This window comes from Rhinoraja longicauda, chromosome 3, assembly GCF_053455715.1.
Source record: "Rhinoraja longicauda isolate Sanriku21f chromosome 3, sRhiLon1.1, whole genome shotgun sequence".
Taxonomy (NCBI): domain Eukaryota; kingdom Metazoa; phylum Chordata; class Chondrichthyes; order Rajiformes; family Arhynchobatidae; genus Rhinoraja; species Rhinoraja longicauda.
In genome coordinates this window covers 70,601,879-70,624,836 of record NC_135955.1, presented here as the reverse complement: position 1 = coordinate 70,624,836, position 22,958 = coordinate 70,601,879, and the positions used below count along the sequence as shown (strand labels likewise).

Here is a 22,958-nt window from a genome sequence, read left to right as displayed (position 1 = left end):
CATCTTGCTCCATTTCTGAGGTCTCATTAGTGCTTTCTACATTCTGGTTTCTATATTCAATTTGATTCTTAGATACATCAGGACATAGTACAGCTTTGTTATCTTACTGTTGGAGGAATCCAAGTATTTGAAAGCTGAATTTGAACAGACGCTATTTTGGAAGTAAAAACAGTATAATAAAAATATAATAGAAGAAAGTGGTTCGCTAAGATATTACAGGAATGGGCTTAGTGGAGAGCCCACAGCCAAGGTGACATCACAGTATAGCAGTCAGTATTAAGACGATAGTTTGATGAAGGGTCCCGACCTGAAATGTTGCCTAAACATTCCCTCATAGGGTCTCGATCCAAAACGTCACCCATTCCTTCTCTCCAGCGATGCTGCCCGTCCCGCTGACTTACTCCAGCTTTTTTGTGTCTATCTTCGGTTTAAATCAGCATCTGCAGTTCTTTCCTACACATTTCGTCCCCTCCACAGATGCTCTCCGACTGCTGAGTTACTCCAATACTTTGTTTTGCTCAAGAATACAATTATCAAATCAAGTCGTATCAATGTTGCACCCAAAATCTACATCCATAACAAATCTCTGATAATAAGGGCAATTTCTTTTCCTATCCAGGTTCAACATTTACGAGTTTACTTGGTTTAGATTTCCTGACTCCTTGAAAATCATTAACATTTCTTCTATCTTTGGCAAATTTATCTCTCTGTGCAAAACAAGAAATTGGTAATTATAAACAAAAAAAATCATCATTCTAACAGGTCCCTACTTCTCTGAGAGAATGAGACCTTATTTACACAACCAAATATGGACCCGTTAGAATGATGATTTTTTTGTTTAGAATTACCAACTTCTTGTTTTGCATAGACTGATAATTAAATGTAAACACAAGAAACTGCAGATGCCGATTTACAAAAAAAACAAAATGCTGGAGTAACTCAAAGGATCAGGCAGATCTCTGGAGGACATCGGTAGGTGACAATTTGGGTCAGGATCCTTCTTCAGATTCGGAGTACTTCCTTTGCAACTCCTTGGTTCACTCATGCCTTTCCATCCAAACCATCCCATCCCAGGTGCTTTCCCCTGTAACCACAGGAGATGTAACATTTCTCCCTACACCACCTCCTCCACACCCATCCAAGGACCCGAGCTGACATCCCAGATGAGACAGAGGCTCACGTGCACTTCCTCAAACCTACTCTACTGAATTCCGTGTTCCTGATGTGGCGAGACCGGGCGTAGAATAGGCAACCATTTCACCAAGCACTTGTGTTTGGTCCCCTTAGGCCTGCTGTATCACCCGGTTGCTAACCATTTTAATCCCTCTTTCTATTCCCATTTCAAATTTTTTGTCCTGAGCTTCCATTGCCTAAGTAAGGCCACGTGCGAACTGGAGGAATAGCACCTCATATTCCGCTTGAGTAGCTTACAAACAAACAGGACGATCATTGAATTCTCCAATTTTAGGTAGCTAACCAATGCACACACTCTCATATAACATATAACATATAACAACTACAGCATGGAAACAGGCCTGTCCGGCCCTACCAGTCCACGCCGACCATTCTCCCTGACCTAGTCTCATCTACCTGCACTCAGACCATAACCCTCTAATCCCCTCTCATCCATATACCTATCCAATTTACTCTTAAATAATAAAATCGAGCCAGCCTCCACCACTTCCACCGGAAGCCCATTCCATACAGCCACAACCCTCTGAGTAAAGAAGTTCCCCCTCGTGTTACCCCTAAACCTTTGTCCCTCAATTCTGAAGCTATGTCCCCTTGTTGGAATCTTCCCCACTCTCAAAGGGAAAAGCCTACCCACGTCAACTCTGTCCGTCCCTCTCAAAATTTTAAAAACCTCTATCAAGTCCCCCCTCAACCTTCTACGCTCCAAAGAATAAAGACCCAACCTGTTCAACCTCTCTGTAGCCTAAGTGCTGAAACCCAGGCAACATTCTAGTAAATCTCCTCTGTACCCTCTCCATTTTGTCGACATCCTTCCTATAATTTGGCGACCAGAACTGCACACCATACTCCAGATTCGGCCTCACCAATGCCCTGTACAATTTCAACATTACATCCCAACTTCTATACTCGATGCTCTGATTTATAAAGGCAAGCATACCAAACGCCTTCTTCACCACCCTATCCACATGAGATTCCACCTTCAGGGAACAATGCACAGTTATTCCCAGATCCCTCTGTTCCACTGCATTCCTCAATTCCCTACCATTTACCCTGTACGTCCTATTTTGATTTGTCCTACCAAAATGCAGCACCTCACACTTATCAGCATTAAACTCCATCTGCCATCTTTCAGCCCACCCTTCCAAAAGGCCCAAGTCTCTCTGTAGACTTTGAAAATCTACCTCACTATCAACTACTCCACCTATCTTAGTATCATCTGCATATTTACTAATCCAATTTGCCACACCATCATCCAGATCATTAATGTAAATGACAAACAACAGTGGACCCAACACAGATCCTTGGGGCACTCCACTAGACACTGGCCTCCAACCTGACATACAATTGTCAACCGTTACCCTCTGGTATCTCCCATTCAGCCATTGTTGAATCCATCTTGCAACCTCACTATTAATACCCAACGATTTAACCTTCTTAATCAACCTTCCATGTGGAACCTTGTCAAATGCCTTACTGAAGTCCATATAGACAACATCCACAACCTTGCCCTTATCAATTTCCCTGGTAACCTCTTCAAAAAATTCAAGAAGATTAGTCAAACATGACCTTCCAGGCACAAATCCATGTTGACTGTTTCTAATCAGGCCTTGATTATCCAAATAATTATATATATTGTCCCTAAGTATCTTTTCCATTAATTTTCCCACCACAGACGTCAAACTAATAGGTCTATAATTGCTAGGTTTACTTTTAGAACCTTTTTTAAACAAAGGCACAACATGCGCAATGCGCCAATCTTCCGGCACCATCCCTGTTTCTAATGACGTTTGAAATATTTCCGTCATAGCCCCTGCTATTTCTGCACTAACTTCCTTCAATGTCCTAGGGAATATCCTATCAGGACCTGGAGACTTATCCACTTTTATATTCTTCAAAAGTGTCCGTACCTCCTCTTCTTTAATCATCCTAATTTCCATCACTACTCTACTTGTTTCGCTTACCTCACATAATTCAATATCCTTCTCCTCGGTAAATACCGAAGAAAAAAAATTGTTTAATATCTCCCCCATTTCTTCCGGCTCAGCACATAGCTGTCCACTCTGACTCTCTAATGGACCAATTTTATCCCTCACTATCCTTTTGCTATTGACATATCTGTAGAACCCCTTGGGGTTTACTTTTACATTACTTGCCAAAGCAGCCTCATATCTTTTTTTCGCTTTTCTAATTTCCTTTTTAAGATTCCTTTTACATTCTTTATATTCCTCAAGAACCTCATTTACTCCCTGCCGCCTATATTTATTGTATATCTCCCTCTTTTTCCGAACCAAGTGTCCAATTTCCCTGGAAAACCACGGCTCTTTCAAATTATTATTCTTTCCTTTCCACCGAACAGGGACATAAAGACTCTACTCTCAAAATTTAACCTTTAAATATCCTCCATTTCTCTATTATATCCTTTTCATAAAACAACAATTTCCATTTCACTCCTTTTAAATCCTTTCTCATCTCCTCAAAATTAGCCTTTCTCCAATCCAAAATCTCAACCCTTGGTCCAGATTTGACCTTCTCCATAATGATATTGAAACTAATGGCATTATGATCACTAGACCCAAAGTGCTCCTCAACACATACCTCCGTCACCTGACCCATCTCATTTCCTAACAGGAGGTCCAACACTGCCCCTTCTCTGGTAGGCACCTCTACGTATTGCTGCAAAAAACTATCCTATCCTGCACACAAAAAACTATCCTGCACACATTTTACAAACTCCAAACCATCCAGCCCTCCACTATTTCCCCCCCTCTCTTTCCTTTACCCCACCTGGATATGCACCCATTTCTCCCACTATTCTACCTCACTCCCCTTCCCCTCTCCCCACTCCCCCTCATAGGAAATGTTAAACCAGAATTCCTTTCTGGCTTCCTTCCCCCCTCCCCACATGCCCCATCAAATAATGAAAAACATTGGCTGCTGTAAAAGGATAGACTTGTAATTTTGAACAGTAAATTTCATGTTTGACTAAATTCTATATTTTATTTTGCAGGGTTTAAAAGGATTATGGAAAGGGATGGGTAGCACGTTTATTGTTCAAGGAATAGCTTTGGGCACTGAAGGTGTCATCAGTGAATTCACACCTCTTCCTAGGTAAGTCACAGCTGTGTGCTTCTTGAAAACTGCTTCCTTTTATATGGTAAATGATTACAACTGGATAATTATTTTTAAACATGATAAACAGTATAAGTCTATACTAAGAAGTGTGTGGTTTGGATGTTTCTTTGGGAGGGGGGTTGAGGATTAAATTTACTTGCGCATTTGGAGAAATTATACAAAATGTTTCAGTGAATTTAGCAATTTAATGAAAACTGAGCCATTCAAATTGTAAGTGACAGGCAAAAACCATCTCCCAAGAAGAGATTTTAATCACCTCCTTTGATGTTCAAGCCCCCCACCAATGCATTGAGCGTCACCTTTGACCAGAAACCTGACTAAACTAGCCAAATAAATGCTATGGTTGTGAGACCACCTTCGAGGCTGGTTATCCTGAAGCTAATGACTTGCCTGTCACCCCACAGCCTTTCCACTATCTGCAAAGCACAGGTCATGAGTCTGATGTGCTACTCTCAATTTTCCTGGATGAATGAATGTTCTGCATGGTAGGCTGCTCTGGAAGGTTAGATTGTATGGCATCCAGGGTAAGCTAGCTGACTGGATAGAAAATTGGCTTTGTGGAAAGAAGCAGAGGGTGGTGGTGGAAGGGAGTTTTTTTAGACTGGAGACCCGTGATTAGTGGTGTCACTCAGGGATTGGTGCTGGTTCCATTGCTGTTTGTGGCATATCAATAATTTGGATGGGAATGTGCGAGGCATGATTAGTAAGTTTGCAGATGAAGCTCAAGTAGATAACATCTTAGATAGTGAGGATGGTTTTCAAACATTGAAGCAGGATCTTGATCAGCTGGACAAGTGGGCTGAAGAATGGCTAATGGAATTTAATTCAGATAAGTGTAAGGTGTTGCATTTTGGGAAGTCAAACCAGGGCAGGACATCACAGTGAATGTGATAAGGCCCAAGGGAGTGTGTAGAGCAGAGGGATACAGGAGTGCAGGTACACACTTCTCTGAAAGCGGCATCTCCCCTGGACAGTGTGGTAAAGAAGGCTTTGGTACATTGGCCGTTATCAGTCAGCGTATTGAGTATAGCCCAGCGGTATGAACATTAGCTTCTCCAACTTTAGATAGTTCCTCTGTCCCTCTCTTCCCCTCCCCTTCCCAGATCTCCCACTGTCCTCATGTCTCCACCTATATCCTTCCTTTGTCCCGCCCCCCTAACATCAGTCTGAAGAAGGGTCTCGACTCGAAACGCCACCCATTCCTTCTCTCCTGAGATGCTGCCTGACCTGCTGAGTTACTCCAGCATTTTGTGAATAAATACCTATTGTGTATAGAAGGTGGGTCGATATGCCAAATTGCACAAGATGTCGCTGAGGCCGCAGTTGGAGTAATGTGCTTAGTTTTGGTCACCTTGCTTGAGGAAGATGTAATTAATTTAGTACATTATCTTTTCTTGCTAGAAGGAGTGCAGAGAAGATTTACGAGGATTTTGCCAGGACTCGCGGGTCTGCTATAGCGAGAGATTGAGCAAACTAAGACTTTATTCCTTGGAGCACAGGAGGGTGATCTCATAGAGATGTATAAAAATGTGAGGGGAATTGATAGGATGAATGCACAGTCTTTTAATCAGCGTAGAGGAATAAAGAACCAGCGGATACAAGTTTAAGATAAGAAGGGAAGGTGCCCTAACTCCGTTAGTCATGAAGTGCTTTGAAAGGCTGGTCCTCTCACACATCAAATCCAGCATCCCTGACTCACTGGACCCACGTCAATTTGCATACAGGGCAAATAGATCGACAGAAGACGCCATCTCTCTGGCTCTGCACACTGTCCTGACTCACCTGGAGAGACAGGGCACGTACGTGAGGATGCTATTCATTGACTATAGCTCTGCCTGCAACACGGTCATCCCCACCAAGCTCATCACCAAACTCCACCAGCTAGGCCTCAGCTCGTCATTATGCGACTGGCTCCTAGACTTCCTGCTGGAGCGACCGCAGGCAGTGAGTATGGGCCCGCACCTGTCCTCCACTATCACCCTGAGTACCGGCACACCACAGGACTGTTCTGAGCCCCATGCTCTACTCCCTCTTCACACACGACTGTGTTCCTGCATTCGACACCAACACCATTGTCAAGTTTGCAGATGACACAATGGTGATCGGGCTGATCACCAACGGTGATAAAACAAAATACAGAGCGGAGGTGCAGAACCTGGCGGACTGGTGTTCTGATAACAACATGTCCCTAAATACCACCAAGACCAAGGAGCTGATCATCAACTTCCGTAGGTCACATAACTGGGAATACGCCCCGATCTTTATCAATGGGGACAGTGTGGAAAGAGTGTCCAGCTTCAAGTTTCTGGGCCCTCACATTTCGGAGGACCTAACATGGTCCAATAACACTGCTGCGCTGGTCAAGAAGACACAGCAACGACTGTTCTACCTAAGAACACTGAAGAAGTCTGGTCTACTCCAACAGCTGCTGACGACATTCTACTGCTGCACCACAGAAAGCATCCTAACACATGGCATCCCTGTGTGGTACCGCAGCTGCACGGAGGCAGAGAGGAAAGCTCTTCAGCGGGTAGCCCATAGAGCTTAGAGGACCATCGGAACACAGCTACCAGCCTTGGAGGGCATCTTCAACACACGATGCCTCAGAAAAGCCACCAGCATCCACAAAGACTCTTCACACCCCTGCAACAGTCTGTTCGAACTCCTTCCATCCGGCAGACGATACAAGGCCTTCTACACCCGCACCTCCAGACTCAGGAACAGCTTCATCCTCAGGGCCATAGCTGCTATGAACCGGTCCTGCTGAGCTGGATGGTCACATCGCACAGTGATCCGGCACAGATCTACTTGCACTTTATTCTGTTTTAAAACTGTTACAATTTGTTTCATTGGGTTGTTTAAATTAATACTGACTAGCTAATTAAATTATTGCATCGTATGGTAGGCGCATTCCCAATCTTGTTGTACCCCTGTACAATGACAATAAAGATATATTGTATTGTAATAGGAGACGAGAGGCAACATTTTCACTCAGAGCATGGTGGGTATATGGAGTGAACTGCCGGAATGGTAGTTGAGACAGGTACAATAACAACATCTAAAAGCCATTTGAATAGCTACAGGTATAGGAAAGGATAAGAGGGTAATGCAGGTAAATGGAACTTGCTTAATGGGGCATCTTGGCCTGCATGGATGTGTTGGACTGAAGGGCCCGTTTCTGTGCTGTATGAATAGGACTCTAGCTCTCAAGAAGCTCAATGCCATGCAGACTAAAACCGCCCACTTGATGGGCATCCCATTTATCACTCTAAACATTTATTCCTGCCACTATATACAGTGGCTGAAGATATATCATTTACGAGATGGAGTTAATGGTACAGACCTTTCTGATTGCACTGTCAGACATCACAAGCTCCACCACCACGAAAGAAAAGGGCAGGAGGTACGCCAGAATCTGCAGTTTCTTCTGCCAGGTTGTGTACAATCACGGTTTGCAAAAGTATCAGTGAAAGGATTACAGCAATTCAAGTGTGGCTTATTAAGGGCAGTTGGAGATAGCCAATAAATGCCGGCCTTGACTACAATACCAAAATCTTTGAAAATTAATTATTTTTAAAAAATGCGCAGTGTTCAGATTATCTGGAATAAACTTGAATTTATTTTACCAGCAACGTAATGTTGATTTTGTTTTCCACGCAGTTTTTTATTACCTTAATTTATTTAACATTTTCAGCATATTTTTTGTATTACAGAGAGGTTTCACATAAATGGAGTCCAAAACAAATTGTTGGTCATCTTGTACTCAAAGGGTAAGCATTAAGGACTCTTTCTTTTTAAATGAGCCTTTTATTTCCTTATATTATTGATATCTCTATTATTTTGGTCGTTCTCAGCATTTGCTTAAATTAATTCCACCTATAAGGCAAAAAGAAACTGAAAATCCTGGAATATGGAACACAAAGAATGCTGATAGGATTCGGTCCTTTTATTTTACGTTCTACCATGGCTAAGCCAATTCGACAAGTTTTGATATATATATATATATATGCAGCTTATGTTAATTTCATACATGCCATTGCTTAATCATTATTTATCCTACACTTTAAATGACAATGCGCTGAATTATGGAAATTGACACTGGTTTATTAAATAAAAAGACCAATGTTATTAACTCACTCCCAGAATGTTAATTGCTCAGAGATATGAGAATTGCAGGTACTGGTTTACAACATTGATTTTGTTTTGATTTTTTCCCCACTCTGTACATATTATTTCTGTTTGTAGGATCTACTAGACATTCCTGTACATTTGAAATTTGCCTCAGAACACTTTGGCAAAGTTGTTCATTGCAGATTAAATATATTCTGGAGTTGATCTTTCTTTGCTATTTGTTATCCCTTCCTACCAGATATTATTTTCCTGACACTGAATAGACTTTTAATCTTTGTGTTCCATTTGGAAGAACTATATGCTGCTCACCATTTTGTCTCGGTGCCAGAGACCCATCCAGGTTTGATCCTGATCTTGTGGCTGTCTGTGCAGAATTTGCACCTTCTCCCTGTGACCATGTGGGCTCCTCTTGGCCCTCCAGTTTTGTCCCACATCGAAAGGAAGTGAGGGTTTGTAGGTTTATTGGCCTTTGTACAATTGTCCCAAATGTGTAGGGAATGAATGAGAAAGTGAGACAACATAGAACCAGTGTGAATAGTTGATCGATGGTCGACGTGGATTCAACCAATGGGCCCGTTTCCATGCTGTGTCTCAAAACAAAACTAAACATCAGCAGATTTGTACTGTTCTAAATGTGTAATTGATCTGCCTTATTTTTTTCCTTCATTGCTGTTCCAGCATAATTCGTGATATTGAACAATATGCTTACAAATATCCCTAAAATCTACACTTAATCTCGAGCTTTTTCTAAGGCTGTAATGTTTCCCTTTAACTTTATTTAGCTTTTTTGTATTTGTTTATATTCTGTTTTATAATTCCTGAATGGAGTGGCCGCACAGTTTGCCCCAGCTCAATCAACACCAGCCTTCACAGACAACCATTGTGTGTTGTCTCAATGACTCACTCATATGGTTCTATTGGTGCAGGAGTGCCATTGTAGGGCTAAGTCCTCTACCAGTTTCCTGGTACAGTAGAGAGTAGCAGTGAGAAGGGCAGAGGTTTGTTTATGCCATGTCAGTTGTGGCATCAATATTGTGTCTGTCTATATGTAGTATAGAGAAACTTCTGAAGAAGGGTCTCGACCCGAAACGTCACCCATTCCTTCTCTCCCGAGATGCTGCCTGACCTGCTGAGTTACTCCAGCATTTTGTGAATAAATCGATTTGTACCAGCATCTGCAGTTATTTTCTTATAGAGAAACAAATGTTGTAATTACTCTCTTTATATTGTTTCCACTAACTTGGATCCTGGAAATACATCCTGAGCACTGAATGAGGTAATAGTGTAAATTAGATTAAGCTGCTGAAATGGCATTGGGGTAAAATAGCAACACAAGTTTTCTTGTGTCATCTGCAGACAATTCAGAAAAAGCATCCACCTATTTTAATGATGGGACTAGTAGAATATGTGAGCCGGAGGGAACCTTATGGATATGGTGAATTTGGATTTTATGTAAGCTTTCACTAAGGTTCCATACAGTATCTTGGTCAGCAAGGTTAGAGCACTAAAAGTTGTTAATGTACGTTGATGAGCATCAGAGGAAATCAAAACTGTCCTATTGTCCCCTTCATCAGAAAAAAATTAACTCGGATAGATGGTTTAATGTTAATAAATTTTGTAGTGATTTGAACATATCCATGAACATTTTATAATTTTGCTTCGACTAAAATCGATTATTTTTAAAATAATATTATTTCCTGCAGGTTGACATGTGCTGTGGCAATGCCTTTTTACTCAGCTAGTTTAATCGAAACTGTGCAGGTAAATTTTCAGTGTTTTAACTTGTTTCATATTGATGGGCATCATGTGTTTTGTTTGCAAATAATTTCCCAGTGATCAATGCTAAGTAACATTTGGAAACTTGGTGAATGATATCAGTCATTTATTGCTCACTGTTGGGTAGAGCATGGGAAACACCAAAAGATTACAGTACAAAGTATCTAGATTTACTCCATTAATAATAAAACAATAGCAAATGATAATTTTTTAATTGAATGATTCATAGCAGTGTAAATTCTATTTTAATCTCTAGTTTTTATTATAATTTTCATGTTTTCCAATGGTAATTTTTTAATGCGTTTCAAAATCTAAGTTAAAATTGGAAAATTGCATTAATTGATCTGATGGATTTTTGCAGAAAAGAGCCATGATGTCTCTGTGAATAAGATAAATTAAGAGAACCAATTGACTTTTTTCTTATTCATAAATGTTGTTTTTCAGTAACAATGCGCCTGGGCTTTTGAATTGGTGTGGGATTTTAAATTTTCCCAATGTGGTATCAATTTTCCTTTATCTCTAAATCAATACTTGCATTTGCTGAGCACTCTTGAAGGCGTTATAAGTTAACTAAAACATTTTTTCTTTTGGTTGACTTGTTTCTTGTTGGAATATTTTGTTCCAACATTCAATCTTATGCCTGTGCCATGCCAATTTTATTTCTGTTCCACATTCACTCCACAACCATCTTTGCATCAGTTGTTTGTTCTTATCAATTGTGGACTGCTTTACATTTAGCTTCAGTCAAGCTTTGCAACAGGTAATTTTGTCTCTCCTGGTAAACATAGAAAATAGGTGCAGGAGTAGGCCATGCGGCCCTTCGAGCCTGCACCGCCATTCAATATGATCATGGCTGATCATCCAGCTCAGTAACCTGTAACTGCCTTCTCTCCATACCCCCTGATCCCTTTAGCCACAAGGGCCACGTCTAACTCCCTCTTAAATATAGCCAATGAACTGACCTCAACTACCTTCTGTGGCAGAGAATTCCACAGACTCACCACTCTCTGTGTGAAGAAATGTTTTCTCATCTCGGTCCTAAAAGACTTCCCCCTTATCCTTAAGCTGTGACCCCTAGTTCTGGACTTCCCCAACATCGGGAACAATCTTCCCGCATCTAGACTCTCCAACCCCTTAAGAATTTTATATGTTTCTATAAGATCCCCCCCTCAGTCTTCTAAATTCCAGCGAGTATAAGCCTAGTCTATCCAGTCTTTCTTCATATGAAAGTCCTGCCATCCCAGGGATCAATCTGGTGAACCTTCTCTGTACTCCCTCTAAGGCTAGAATGTCTTTCCTCAGATTAGGAGACCAAAACTGTACACAATACTCCAGGTGCGGTCTCACCAAGGCCCTGTACAACCTGTCTCACCAAGACCCTGCCCTGCAGCAGAATCTCCCTGCTCCTATACTCAAATCCTCTTGCTATGAATGCTAACATACCATTCGCTTTCTTCACTGCCTGCTGCACCTGCACGCTTGCTTTCAATGACTGGTGCACCATGACACCCAGGTCACGTTGCATCTCCCCTTTTCCTAATTGGCCACCATTCAGGTAATACCCTGCTTTCCTGTTCTTGCTGCCAAAGTGGATAACCTCACATTTATCCACATTATATTGCATCTTCCATGCATTTACCCACTCGCCTAATCTATCCAAGTCACTCTGCAGCCTCCTAGCATCCTCCTCGCAGCTTACACTGCCACCCAGCTTCGTGTCATCTGCAAACTTAGAGATGTTGAATTCAATTCCCTCATCTAAATCATTAATATATATTGTAAATAACTGGGGTCCCAGCGCTGAGCCTTGCGGTACCCCACTAGTCACTACCTGCCATTCCGAAAAGGACCCGTTTATTCCTACTCTTTGCTTCCTGTCCGCCAACCAATTCTCTATCCACCTCAACACTGAACCCCCAATACCGCGTGCTTTAAGTTTGTACACCAATCTCCTATGTGGGACCTTGTCGAAGGCCTTCTGAAAGTCCAGATATAACACATCGACTGGTTCTCCCTTATCCACGCTACTAGTTACATCCTCGAAAAATTCTATAAGATTCGTCAGACATGATTTGTCTTTGGTAAATCCATGCTGACTTTGTCCGATGATTTCACCACTTTCCAAATGTGATGCTATCACATCTTTAATAACTGACACTAGCATTTTCCCCTCTACCGATTTTAGGCTAACTGGTCTATAATTCCCCGTTTTCTCTCTGACCTCCCTTTTTAAAAAGTAGGGTTACATTAGCTACCCTCCAATCCTCAGGAACTACTCCAGAATCTAAAGAGTTTTGAAAAATTATCACTAATGCATCCACTATTTCTGGGGCTACTTCCTTAAGCACTCTGGGATGCAACCTATCTGGCCCTGGGGATTTATCGGCCTTTAATCCATTTAATTTACCTAACACCACTTCCCGACTAACCTGGATCACCCTCAGTTCCTCCATCTCATTAGACCCCCGGTCCCCTGCTATTTCTGGCAGATTGTTTATGTCTTCCTTAGTGAAGACAGAACCAAAGTAGTTGTTCAATTGGTCTGCCATCTCCTTGTTCCCTATGATCAATTCACCTGTTTCCAACTGCAAGGGACCTACTTTGTCTTAACTAGTCTTTTTCTCTTCACATGTCTATAAAAGCTTTTGCAGTCAGTTTTTATGTTCCCTGCCAGTTTTCTCTCATCATCTATTTTCCCTTTCCTAATTAAGCCCTGTGTCCTCCTCTGCTGGACTCTGAATTTCTCCCAGTCCTCTGGTATGCTACTTTTTCTGGCTAATTTATATGCTTCATCTTTTGTTTTAATACTATCCTTGATTTCCCTTGTTATCCACAGATGCACTACCTTTCCTGGTTTGTTCTTTCGCCAAACTGGGATGAACAATTGTTGTAGTTCATCCATGCAATCTTTAAATGCCTTCCATTGCATGTCCACCGTCAACCCTTTAAGCATCAATTGCCAGTCTATTCCAAGAAATCCTCTTCCTCAGCACCCCTGCCAATTTGGTTCACCCAATCTATATGTAGATTGAAGTCACCCATTATAACTGCTGCACCTTTAGTGCACGCATTTCTAATTTCCTGTTTGATGCCATCCCCAACCTCACTACTGCTGTTAGGTGGCCTGTACACAACTCCCACTAGCGTTTTCTGCCCCTTAGTGTTTCGCAGCTCTACCCATATCGATTCCACATCCTCCGAGCTAATGTCCTTCCTTTCCACTGCGTTAATCTCCTCTCTAACCAGCAACGCTACCCCACCTCCTTTTCCTTTCTGTCTATCCCGCCTGAATATAGAATATCCCTGGATGTTGAGCTCCCAGCCTTGGTCACCCTGGAGCCATGTCTCCGTAATCCCAACTATATCATAATCATTAATAACTATCTCCACATTTAATTCATCCACCTTATTACGTATACTTGCATTGAGACACAAAGACTTCAGGCTTGTTTTTATAACACTCTTGCCCTTTATATAATTATGTTGCAAAGTGGTCCTTTTTGATTTTTGCCCTGGATTTGTCTGCCTACCACTTTTACTTTTCACCTTGTTATCTATTGTTTCTTCCCTCATTTTATACCCCTCTGTCTCTCTGTTCTTGTTCCCATCCCCCTGCCATATTAGTTTAAATCCTCCCCGACATCGCTAGCAAACACTCCCCCAAGGACATTGGTTCCATTCCAGCTCAGGTGCAGAAACTTGGCACCTTGTTTCGTCTCTGTTTAGCCAGGAGCCCCTGCTCTAAAAATATAAATTCCACATCACAACAGTATTGATCCAGGTTTCTCCTCCCTTGGAATTGTCACATTCCGCAAGCCTGCATTCCGAGCCATTTATTCATTCCCTTCGTTAACTCCCTTAGTTTGTTCATATACACATACATTTTGATGTCCCATTCTTTAATTTCCTCCTTAGCTCCTGAAACTAACTGCATGACACACATCTTTCCTTTCTTTGTCTGAGGCTGCCCCTCCCGACACATAGACATTTACACCCATTTAATAACAACTTTCACCTTGTCACAAAGGTGATGCCTAAACTTGCGGATCATTTCCAAATTGTACTCCCAAGTTGTCATCGCCATGGCTATTATTCAGCTTTAAATATGACTGACTATCACTTGTTAGATTTCTGACTTCCTTGCAGATTCTAGTAACCTGAAATAAAATCAAAATGCTGGAGACACACGGCAGGTTGAGCCCATCTGTAGAAGGATAAACCAAACCTGTTTTAGATCAAAGACCTTGTGTCAGAATGAAGTATTCGACAAATAATTTTTAGTCTGCAGTGTTGATTCGGTTTCTGCTTCTTCAGTTGCCGCTCGGCCTGAGTGTTTCCAACAATTTGTATTTTTTTAAATTTTTTAGCTGCACTGAAACTTCTTAGCCACCAGTGTGGCCTGGTGTGACTTTATTGCAGATCTTAAACTTAAATTTGAGTAACTGGAAGCATTCCCTTCACGCATGCTGATCCAAGCCATGTAGTGCATACTGGAGATTGCGCTTGATTCTAAATTGAAGCAGGATTCTCAGATATAGTAATTTTTCAACTTATTTCACTGTGACATAGTTTCCATGATTCCATTGTGTTCTGCTCTTATCAAATAACAGATGTACTTCTGCTATAACGTGGCGGTTGTGTTCTTAATAAACCTTGCATTATTAATTAAGTCATAAAAACGATTGTATCAATGGGGATAAGGGGGCTATGGGCTAGAGAATTTCAGACATAACATCAAAGACATTTTTTCCACTGGATTTTCAAAAATTAAGGTCTTTTTAATAGCAATAAGTTTATTTTTGTTACTGCAAACTAACAATAGTAAAGACTATTACGTTGTTCAATAGTGTCATTGCACAGTAGTCAATGGAAGCAATCGCTTGCCAATTTCATCGCCCACTTACAGTGAAACTAACTAAGAGACAGTGGTATCTGATTACAGCAGGGGATTACATGGAAACAGCCTGGATTCTTTTTTTCCTCCAGGACAACTGTTTTTCTAGTTGAATTCCAAAGCAGCTTTTAGGTGGCACGTTAGATCCCAATTAAAATTGATACAACCAATTCGGCCTGTGAATTCCAAATAGTGTTCCCTAATTCGTCACTCGTGTTATGTCCAATTTGTGTTACGGAAACATGCATTATAGTAGAGCTCCATGTATATCAGTCCATCATTTATTTTCATGGAAGGTGTAATGTTAAGAAATTAATTAATGCCTTTGTGTTACTTCTCCAAGGCACTTTATTGTCACATGTCAGTACAGGCATTCCCCGGCTTGCACAATAGGTGAATTATGCAAACTCTCACTTAAGTAAACAATTCACAATAGGTGAATGTCCTGAATGGTGTTATTGCAGGAAGAATGCGAGGGTTTCCCATTAGCTTCATAGATTAAAAAAAGCAGCCACTGAGTACGATTCAGGGAAGGCGAGCGAGAACGAGGGAGGGGGTGGGTGGCAATTCCCAGCTATCAATGACTTGTTCCACAAGTTGCACCAGTGAGCCTTTCACCAGCTGCCACACTGTTTTGTTAACAGAGCTGTTGTTGCAGATTACATGGTAACCCCTGGCTAACAGTGACAAGCCACCGCCACTGACAGGATATGCTTGTTCACCTTGGGGCCTCCCTCCCCTCTCACCAATTGCCACTCCTTCCTGTTGGCCGTCACTTTGTTTGTTCCCTCCTCCACAACCTCCGCCACCTCTTTCTCCCCGACATCTTCCACCTTGGAGAAGGAGGCGACAGTGGGCGGGGGAACGGATAGCGCGATGGTCGACAGGATGAAGCACCAGCTGGTGAAAGGCGAGGTAGCCCTGATAACTGATGCACCCTGTCAGTGGCCGTAGCCTGAATAAAATGCTGTCAGCCAGGGGCTACAACGCGAGCCGCAACAACAGCCACATAAACTGGACGGTGTGACAGCTGGAGAAGAATGGCTCACTGGTGCAGTCCAGCAGCTTCAGCGCCTAGTAGTTAAGATGAAACATAGAAACATAGAAAATAGGTGCAGGAGGAGGCCATTCGGCCCTTTGAGCCAACACCGCCATGCATTGTGATCATGGCTGATCATCCACAATCAGTAACCCGTGCCCAACTTCTCCCCATATCCCTTGATTCCACTGGCCCCAGAGCTCTATCTAACTCTCTCTTAAATTCATCCAGTGATTTGGCCTCCACTGCCCTCTGTGGCCGAGAATTCCACAAATTCACAACTCTCTGGGTGAAAAAGTTCCTTCTCACCTCAGTTTTAAGTGGCCTCTTCTTTATTCTAAGACTGTGGGCCCTGGTTCTGGACTCCCCCAACATTGGGAACATTTTTCCTGCATCTAGCTTGTCCAGTCCTTTTATAATTTAATGTCTCTATAAGATCTTCTCTCATCTGTCTAAACTCCAGTGAATACCAGCCTAATTGTTTCAATCTTTCCTCATATGACAGTCCCACCATCCCAGGGATCAATCTCGTGAACTTACGCTGCATTGCCTCAATTACAAAGATGTCCTTCCGCAAATTAGGAGACCCAAACTGTACACAAAACTCCAGATGTGGTCTCATCAGGGCCCTATACAACCACAGAAGAACCTCTTTACTCAAATCCTCTCGTTATGAAGGCCAACATGCTATTAGCTTTATTCACTGCCTGCTGTACCTGCACATCAACCTTCAGTGACTGGTGTACAAGGACACCCAGGTCTCGCTGCACTTCCCCCTTACCTAACCTGACACCATTGAGATAATAATCTGCCTCCTTGTTTTTGCTGCCTAAGTGGATGACCTCACATTTATCCACATTATACTGCATCTGCCACGCATCTGCCCACTCACTCAACCTGTCCAGGTCACCCTGCAACCTCCTAACATTCTCTTCACAGTTCACATTGCCACCCAGCTTTGTGTCATCTGCAAACATGCTGGTGTTACTTCTAATTCCTTCATCCAAATCATTAACATACATGGTAAATAGTTGCTGCCCCAACACCGAGCCTTACGGCACTCCACTCGCCACTGCCTGCCATTCTGAAAAGGATCCGTTTAATCCTACACTTTGCTTCCTGTCTGTCAACCAATTCTCTATCCATGTCAACACCCTACCCCCAATACCTTGTGCTCTAATTTTGCTCAGCAATCTCCCGTGTGGGACCTTATCAAAGGGTTTCTGAAAGTCTAGATACACTACATCCACTGGCTCCCCTTCATCCATTTTACTTGTCACATCCTCAAAAAAATTCCAGAAGATTAGTCAAGCATGATTTCCCTTTCATAAATCCATGCTGACTTTTACTGCTATGCAAATGCACCGTTATTACCTCTTTAATAATTGACTCCATCATCTTCCCCACCACTGATGTCAGGCTAACTGGTCTGTAATTCCCCATTTTTTCCCCTCTCCTTTCTTGAAAAGTGGGATAACATTAGCTATCTACAGGAACTGATCCTGAATCTATTGAACATTGGAAAATGATCACCAATGTGTCCACTATTTCTGGAGCCATCTCCCTGCGTACCCTGGGGATTTATCAACCTTAAGTTCCATCAGTCTACCCAATACTAATTCTCACCTAATGCAAATTTCTTTCAGTTCCTCTATCCCCTAGATCCTCTGTCCTCTAGTACATCTGGGAGATTGTTTGTGTCTTCCTTAGTAAAGACAGATCCGAAATACTTGTTCAACTCTTCTGCCACTTCCTTGTTACCCATAATAATTTCACCCGTGTCTGTCTTCAAGGGACCCACATTTGTCTTTGCTAATATTTTTCTCTTAACATGTCTAAAGAAGCTTTTACTGTCCTTCTTTATATTCTTGGCCAGCTTCACCTCGTACTTCATCTTTTCAGCCCGAATTGCCTGTTTTGTTACCTTCTGTTGTCCTTTAAAAGTTTCCCCAATCCTCTGGCTTCCTGCTACTTTTTGCTATGTTATACATCTTTTCTTTTAGTTTTATTCCATCCCTAACTTCCCTTGTCAGGTTGCCTCCTACTCCCCTTAGAATCTTTCTTCTGCTTTGGAATGAAATGATCCTGCATCTTCTGGATTATGCCCAGAAATTCCTGGCATTGCTGTTCCACCGTCATTCCTGCTAGGATCCCTTGCTAGTCGACCTTGGCCAGCTCCTCTCTCATGCCATCATAGTCTGCTTTGTTCAACTGCAACACTGACACTTCCGATTTAAACTTCTCCCTCTCAAATTGCAGATTAAAACTAATCATATTATGATCACTACCTCCAAGCGGTTCCTTTATCTCAAGTTCTCATCAAATCTGGTTCTTTGGACAACACTAAATCCAGAATTGCCTTTTCTCTGGTAGGCTCCAGTACAAGCTGCTCTAAGAATCCATCTTGGAAGCACTCTACAAACTCTCTTTCTTGGGGTCCAGAACCAACATGATTTTCCCAGTCTACCTGTATATTGAAATCCCCCATCACCACAGTGGCATGCCAGTTTTAACTCCTGCTGCAACTTACACCTTACATCCGGGCTACTATTTGGAAGTCTGTAAATAACTCCAATTTGTGTCTTCTTACCTTTACAATTCCTCAACTCTATCCACAGTGATCCTACCTCGTCAGTCCCTATGTCACCCCTCGCAAAGGACTGATTTTTGTCCCTCACCATCAGAGCTACCCCACCGCCTCTGCCCACCTGCCTGTCCTTTCTATAGGATGTATAACCCTGAATATTAAGTTCCCAGGCCCGATCCTCCTGCAGCCACGTCTCTGTAATCCCACAATGTCATATCTACCAATCTAACTGAGCCTCAAGCTCATCTACTTTACTTCTTGTACTTTGCACATTCTTATACAATACTTTTAATTCCTTACTGATCTCACCTTTCACATCGATTCCTATTACACTTGGCCATACTCTCCTATCCCTTTGTGAGCTGCTTTCTTTCTTGTTAATTCTGGGGTCATTAACTATCCCTTTACTCTCCCTTTAATTCCATCCTTGACCATCCCATTTGACCCCCCCCCCCCCCCCCCCCCCTATTTAGTTTAAAACCACCCGTGTAGCAGTGGCAAACCTGCCTGCCAGAATGCTGGTCCTCCACCTGTTAAGGTCCAATCTGTCCCTTTTGTACAAAGGATAATCTCACTGTAAAACAACACAAAGTACTGCAGTAACTCAATAGACTGGTTAGTCTGAAGAAGGACCCGACCCGAAACCTCACCTGTCCATGTTCTCCAGAGATGCTGCATCACCTGTTGAGTTACGCCAGCACTTTGTGTTATTTTGTGTATTAACCGGCATCTGCAGTTCGTTGTTTCTACCTAGTTTTAATGTGATTCCGACTTGTCTAAAATCTGACTTGCGTAAGGGTTCTTGGAAAATAACCTTAGTGGAAGTGTCTACAATGAAATCCTCCTTTTGCACATAGTTTAGTGACAATCCTGCAATACATTAGGCACAGTCATCCCAAGTATAAGAGTGTAAGACAGTGTGATTGTACTGAGTCCATTAACAAGAGTCGCCATGTTTTATGCACCGTTTTGCACCCTTCAAGTACAAAATTTGAAAAAAAGATTATTATTAGTTTGGCCATAAATGTAATCAATTGAAAATAAATGTTACTTTGAAATAATTTTAAAACATTGTACCCCCATTTTATAGCAGTTTGGGTAACAGAAATTCACCCTTTTGGAATTCACAAATCACTACCAAAAATATGAGATATAGAATAAAAATTTGCTATCCGAAATTGTGCGAAAAAATCAACAAAATAAACACAAAAACCAATAAAAAGTGTCAATTTTTGTCAACTGTTTGAATCATGGAAAATTACAATGCGGACGGTTTTCTTGGAGCACAGCCCCTTCATAACAGGTATACTATATAGTACATTTTAAAAAACTGATAACATTGTCTATTATTTCCAGAGCGAGATCATTAGAGACAATCCAGGAATATTTGATTGTGTGAAGGAAGGTGTATGCAGACTGGTGGGAATGGGTGTCCCACACAGCAAGCGCCTGCTTCCCCTTGGAGTCTTAATCTTTCCAACTGTCTTGCATGGAGTGCTCCATTACATCATCAGTGCCATCATTCAGAAGTTAATTCTATTTTTTCTACGGAGGAAGGCATCACATCAGTGCCCAGCTGATGCTTCAAGTTCCATACAAACTGTGCTGGATGCTTATTTCCCTGAACTTATTGCTGCTTTTGTTGCTAATCTTTGTGCTGATGTTTTAGTTTATCCATTGGAAACTGTACTTCACCGCCTTCACATTCAAGGAACACGCACCATCATTGACAACACAGACCATGGATATGAAGTTCTTCCTATTAACACTCAGTATGAAGGAATGAAAGACTGCATTAATGTAATCAAGAAAGAAGAAGGCATATTTGGCTTCTATAAGGGTTTTGGGGCAGTTCTTGTCCAGTACACATTGCATGCTGCTGTACTGCAGATTACTAGAATAATATATTCTACATGGTTGCAAAATGCCACTTAATCCAGGAGTTTAAGATGTCATTGGTAAATAACCAATAGTCATGAAGAACGTTATTTCCTTTGGTGCATGTTAGAAGCACTAATAAAATGCACTTTGTTAACTATTTAAACTACTGAGTTGTTAAATCTAGTTTTAAAATAAGTATTTGTAAAATTGTAAAGCTGCCCATGATTTATGACTTTTATTGTCCTTTTAAAGTGAATCCTGCCATTTCCCATGATTCTCTTTTTGAAATATAATTTTCTCCCACAATGCAGTATCCATCCAAATCAGAAGAAGCCAAAATGAATTATAAACATATTCTCTCTCTATTACTTAACATGAAAATAACTGATGGAGCTGTTTTCTTGGTAATTTTTGATCAGCATTTTTATTTTTAATGGCACACCTTCTGCATGATAGAGATTTTTCGTGCCTCCTTGCCTCATTTTCTTCATTGAAGAATGTGTCACAATGTGATCAAACCAAATTCTTCATCCCTAGTGAATTTATCTGCTGAAAACTATTAAATGGTAAGAAAAGGAGAATCATAATTTGGCCTAATGTGTAGTTAAAGTTAGAGTGCTTTATTACTGCAGTGTTGTAATTTACTAATTTTGATTGGCTTTGCCTTATTGAATTTCTTTATCTCCAGGTATCAAGATTGTGGCTTTTTTTGTATATAATAATTATCTTTATCATTGTACAAACCATAATATTATGAATGAAAGTTAACACATTCTTTGAGTTCCATTTGTGATCTGGATATAAATGTACACATTTCCTATTTTACCATAGTGAACGCTTGCCAGTTTAGTCAACTATGTATATAAATTTAAAAAAAGACAGTGCTGGAGCAATTCAAAGGGTCAGGCAGCATCTCTGGAGAACATAGATAGGTGACATTTTGGCTGGAGACACTTCTTCAGACTGATGGGTGATTGGGGGAGGGGGGAAGAGCCTGTCAAGTAACAGATGGATACAGATGAGGGAGGGGGGTTGATAGGCAGATGTTTGGACAAAGTCCACAAATGCAAAGACAGGTGTGAGACAAAAGGATTGAAGAGTTGTACATTGTGAAGCTCGTGGAAGGAATGTAGGGAAGGTGGAGGGGGAGAAATAGGTATGAGTCCAGGTGGGGCACATTGGGGGGGGGGGGGGAGGCTTTGGCTGTTACCAAAATTTGGAAAATTCAATGTTCATACCATTGGGTTGTAGCCCACCCACAAGAAGTATGGGGTGTTCCTCCAATCAGATAAATTGTCAGGGGAAGAAAAAGGTTGATGGTAAAATACATGCCCACATCTGAGCTTTGTTTTTAATCACTATGAATTATGATTATTGAAATCTGTCAATCTCATTTCCTAGTTTAGTTTCACTGAATAAATGCAATTAATGGTACAATAGTTGTTTTTCCCGAAATTTCCCCTAAATTTCAGGATTTAAATATTTCTGAAGATATTAGATTTACTTGCTATCATGGAATTAAAGTGTACATCTGAAATGAGAGGTGTAAAACATTCTCTGTCAGCACTTAATCTTTTAAAAAAATGTTTGGTCCACACTTTAAAGCTTCCTCCATTATCAATGTGCAGGTTAGTCTCAAAGCCAGAAATTGTAAGCAGGCAGTAAAGAAAGCTAATGGCATGTTGGCGTTCATAACGAGAGGATTTGAGTATAGGGGTAAAGAGATTCTTCTGCAGTTGTATCGGGGCCTGGTAAGACCACATCTTGAGTATTGTGTACAATTTTGGTCTCCTACTTTGAGGTAGGACATCCTTGTAATTGAGGCAGTGCAGCGTGGGTTCACGAGATTGATCCCTGGGGTGGTGGGACTGTCATATGAGGAAAGATTGAAAAGACTAGGCTTGTATTCACTGGAGTTTAGAAGGATGAGAGGGGATCTTGTAGAGACATATAAAAGGACTGGACAAGCTAGATGCAGGAAAAATGTTCACAGTGTTGGGGAGGTCCAGAACCAGGGGCCACAGTCTTAGAATAAAGGGGAGACCATATGAAACTGAGGTGAGAAGGAACTTTTTCACTCAGAGAGTTGTGAATTTGTGGAATTCTCTGCTACAGAGGGCAGTGGAGGCCCCAAATCATTGGATGAATTTAAGAGAGAGTTAGATAGAGCTCTGGGGGCTAGTGGAATCAAGGGATATGGCGAGAAGTTGGGCACAGGTTACTGATTGTGGATGATCAGCCATGATCACAATGAATGGCGGTGTTGGCTCGAATGGCCACCTCCTGCACCTATTTTCTATGTTTCTATGTAATGGTTCTTTTGG

At 41.6% G+C, this 22,958-nt stretch overlaps 1 protein-coding gene across 1 annotated transcript in view; it reads left to right on the top strand.

Annotated features, from left to right (window-relative positions):
* The window catches only part of slc25a46 (solute carrier family 25 member 46), a 45,503-nt gene extending 23,726 nt beyond the window's left edge, over positions 1-21,777 (top strand). The window contains exons 5-8 of the mRNA XM_078397028.1: positions 4,202-4,302; positions 8,040-8,096; positions 10,161-10,218; positions 20,110-21,777. Coding sequence (XP_078253154.1) covers positions 4,202-4,302; positions 8,040-8,096; positions 10,161-10,218; positions 20,110-20,688 — 795 coding nt within the window. The 3' untranslated portion in view covers positions 20,689-21,777. The remainder of the gene's footprint in view (positions 1-4,201; positions 4,303-8,039; positions 8,097-10,160; positions 10,219-20,109) is intronic.
* The last annotated feature ends 1,181 nt before the right edge of the window (positions 21,778-22,958 follow it).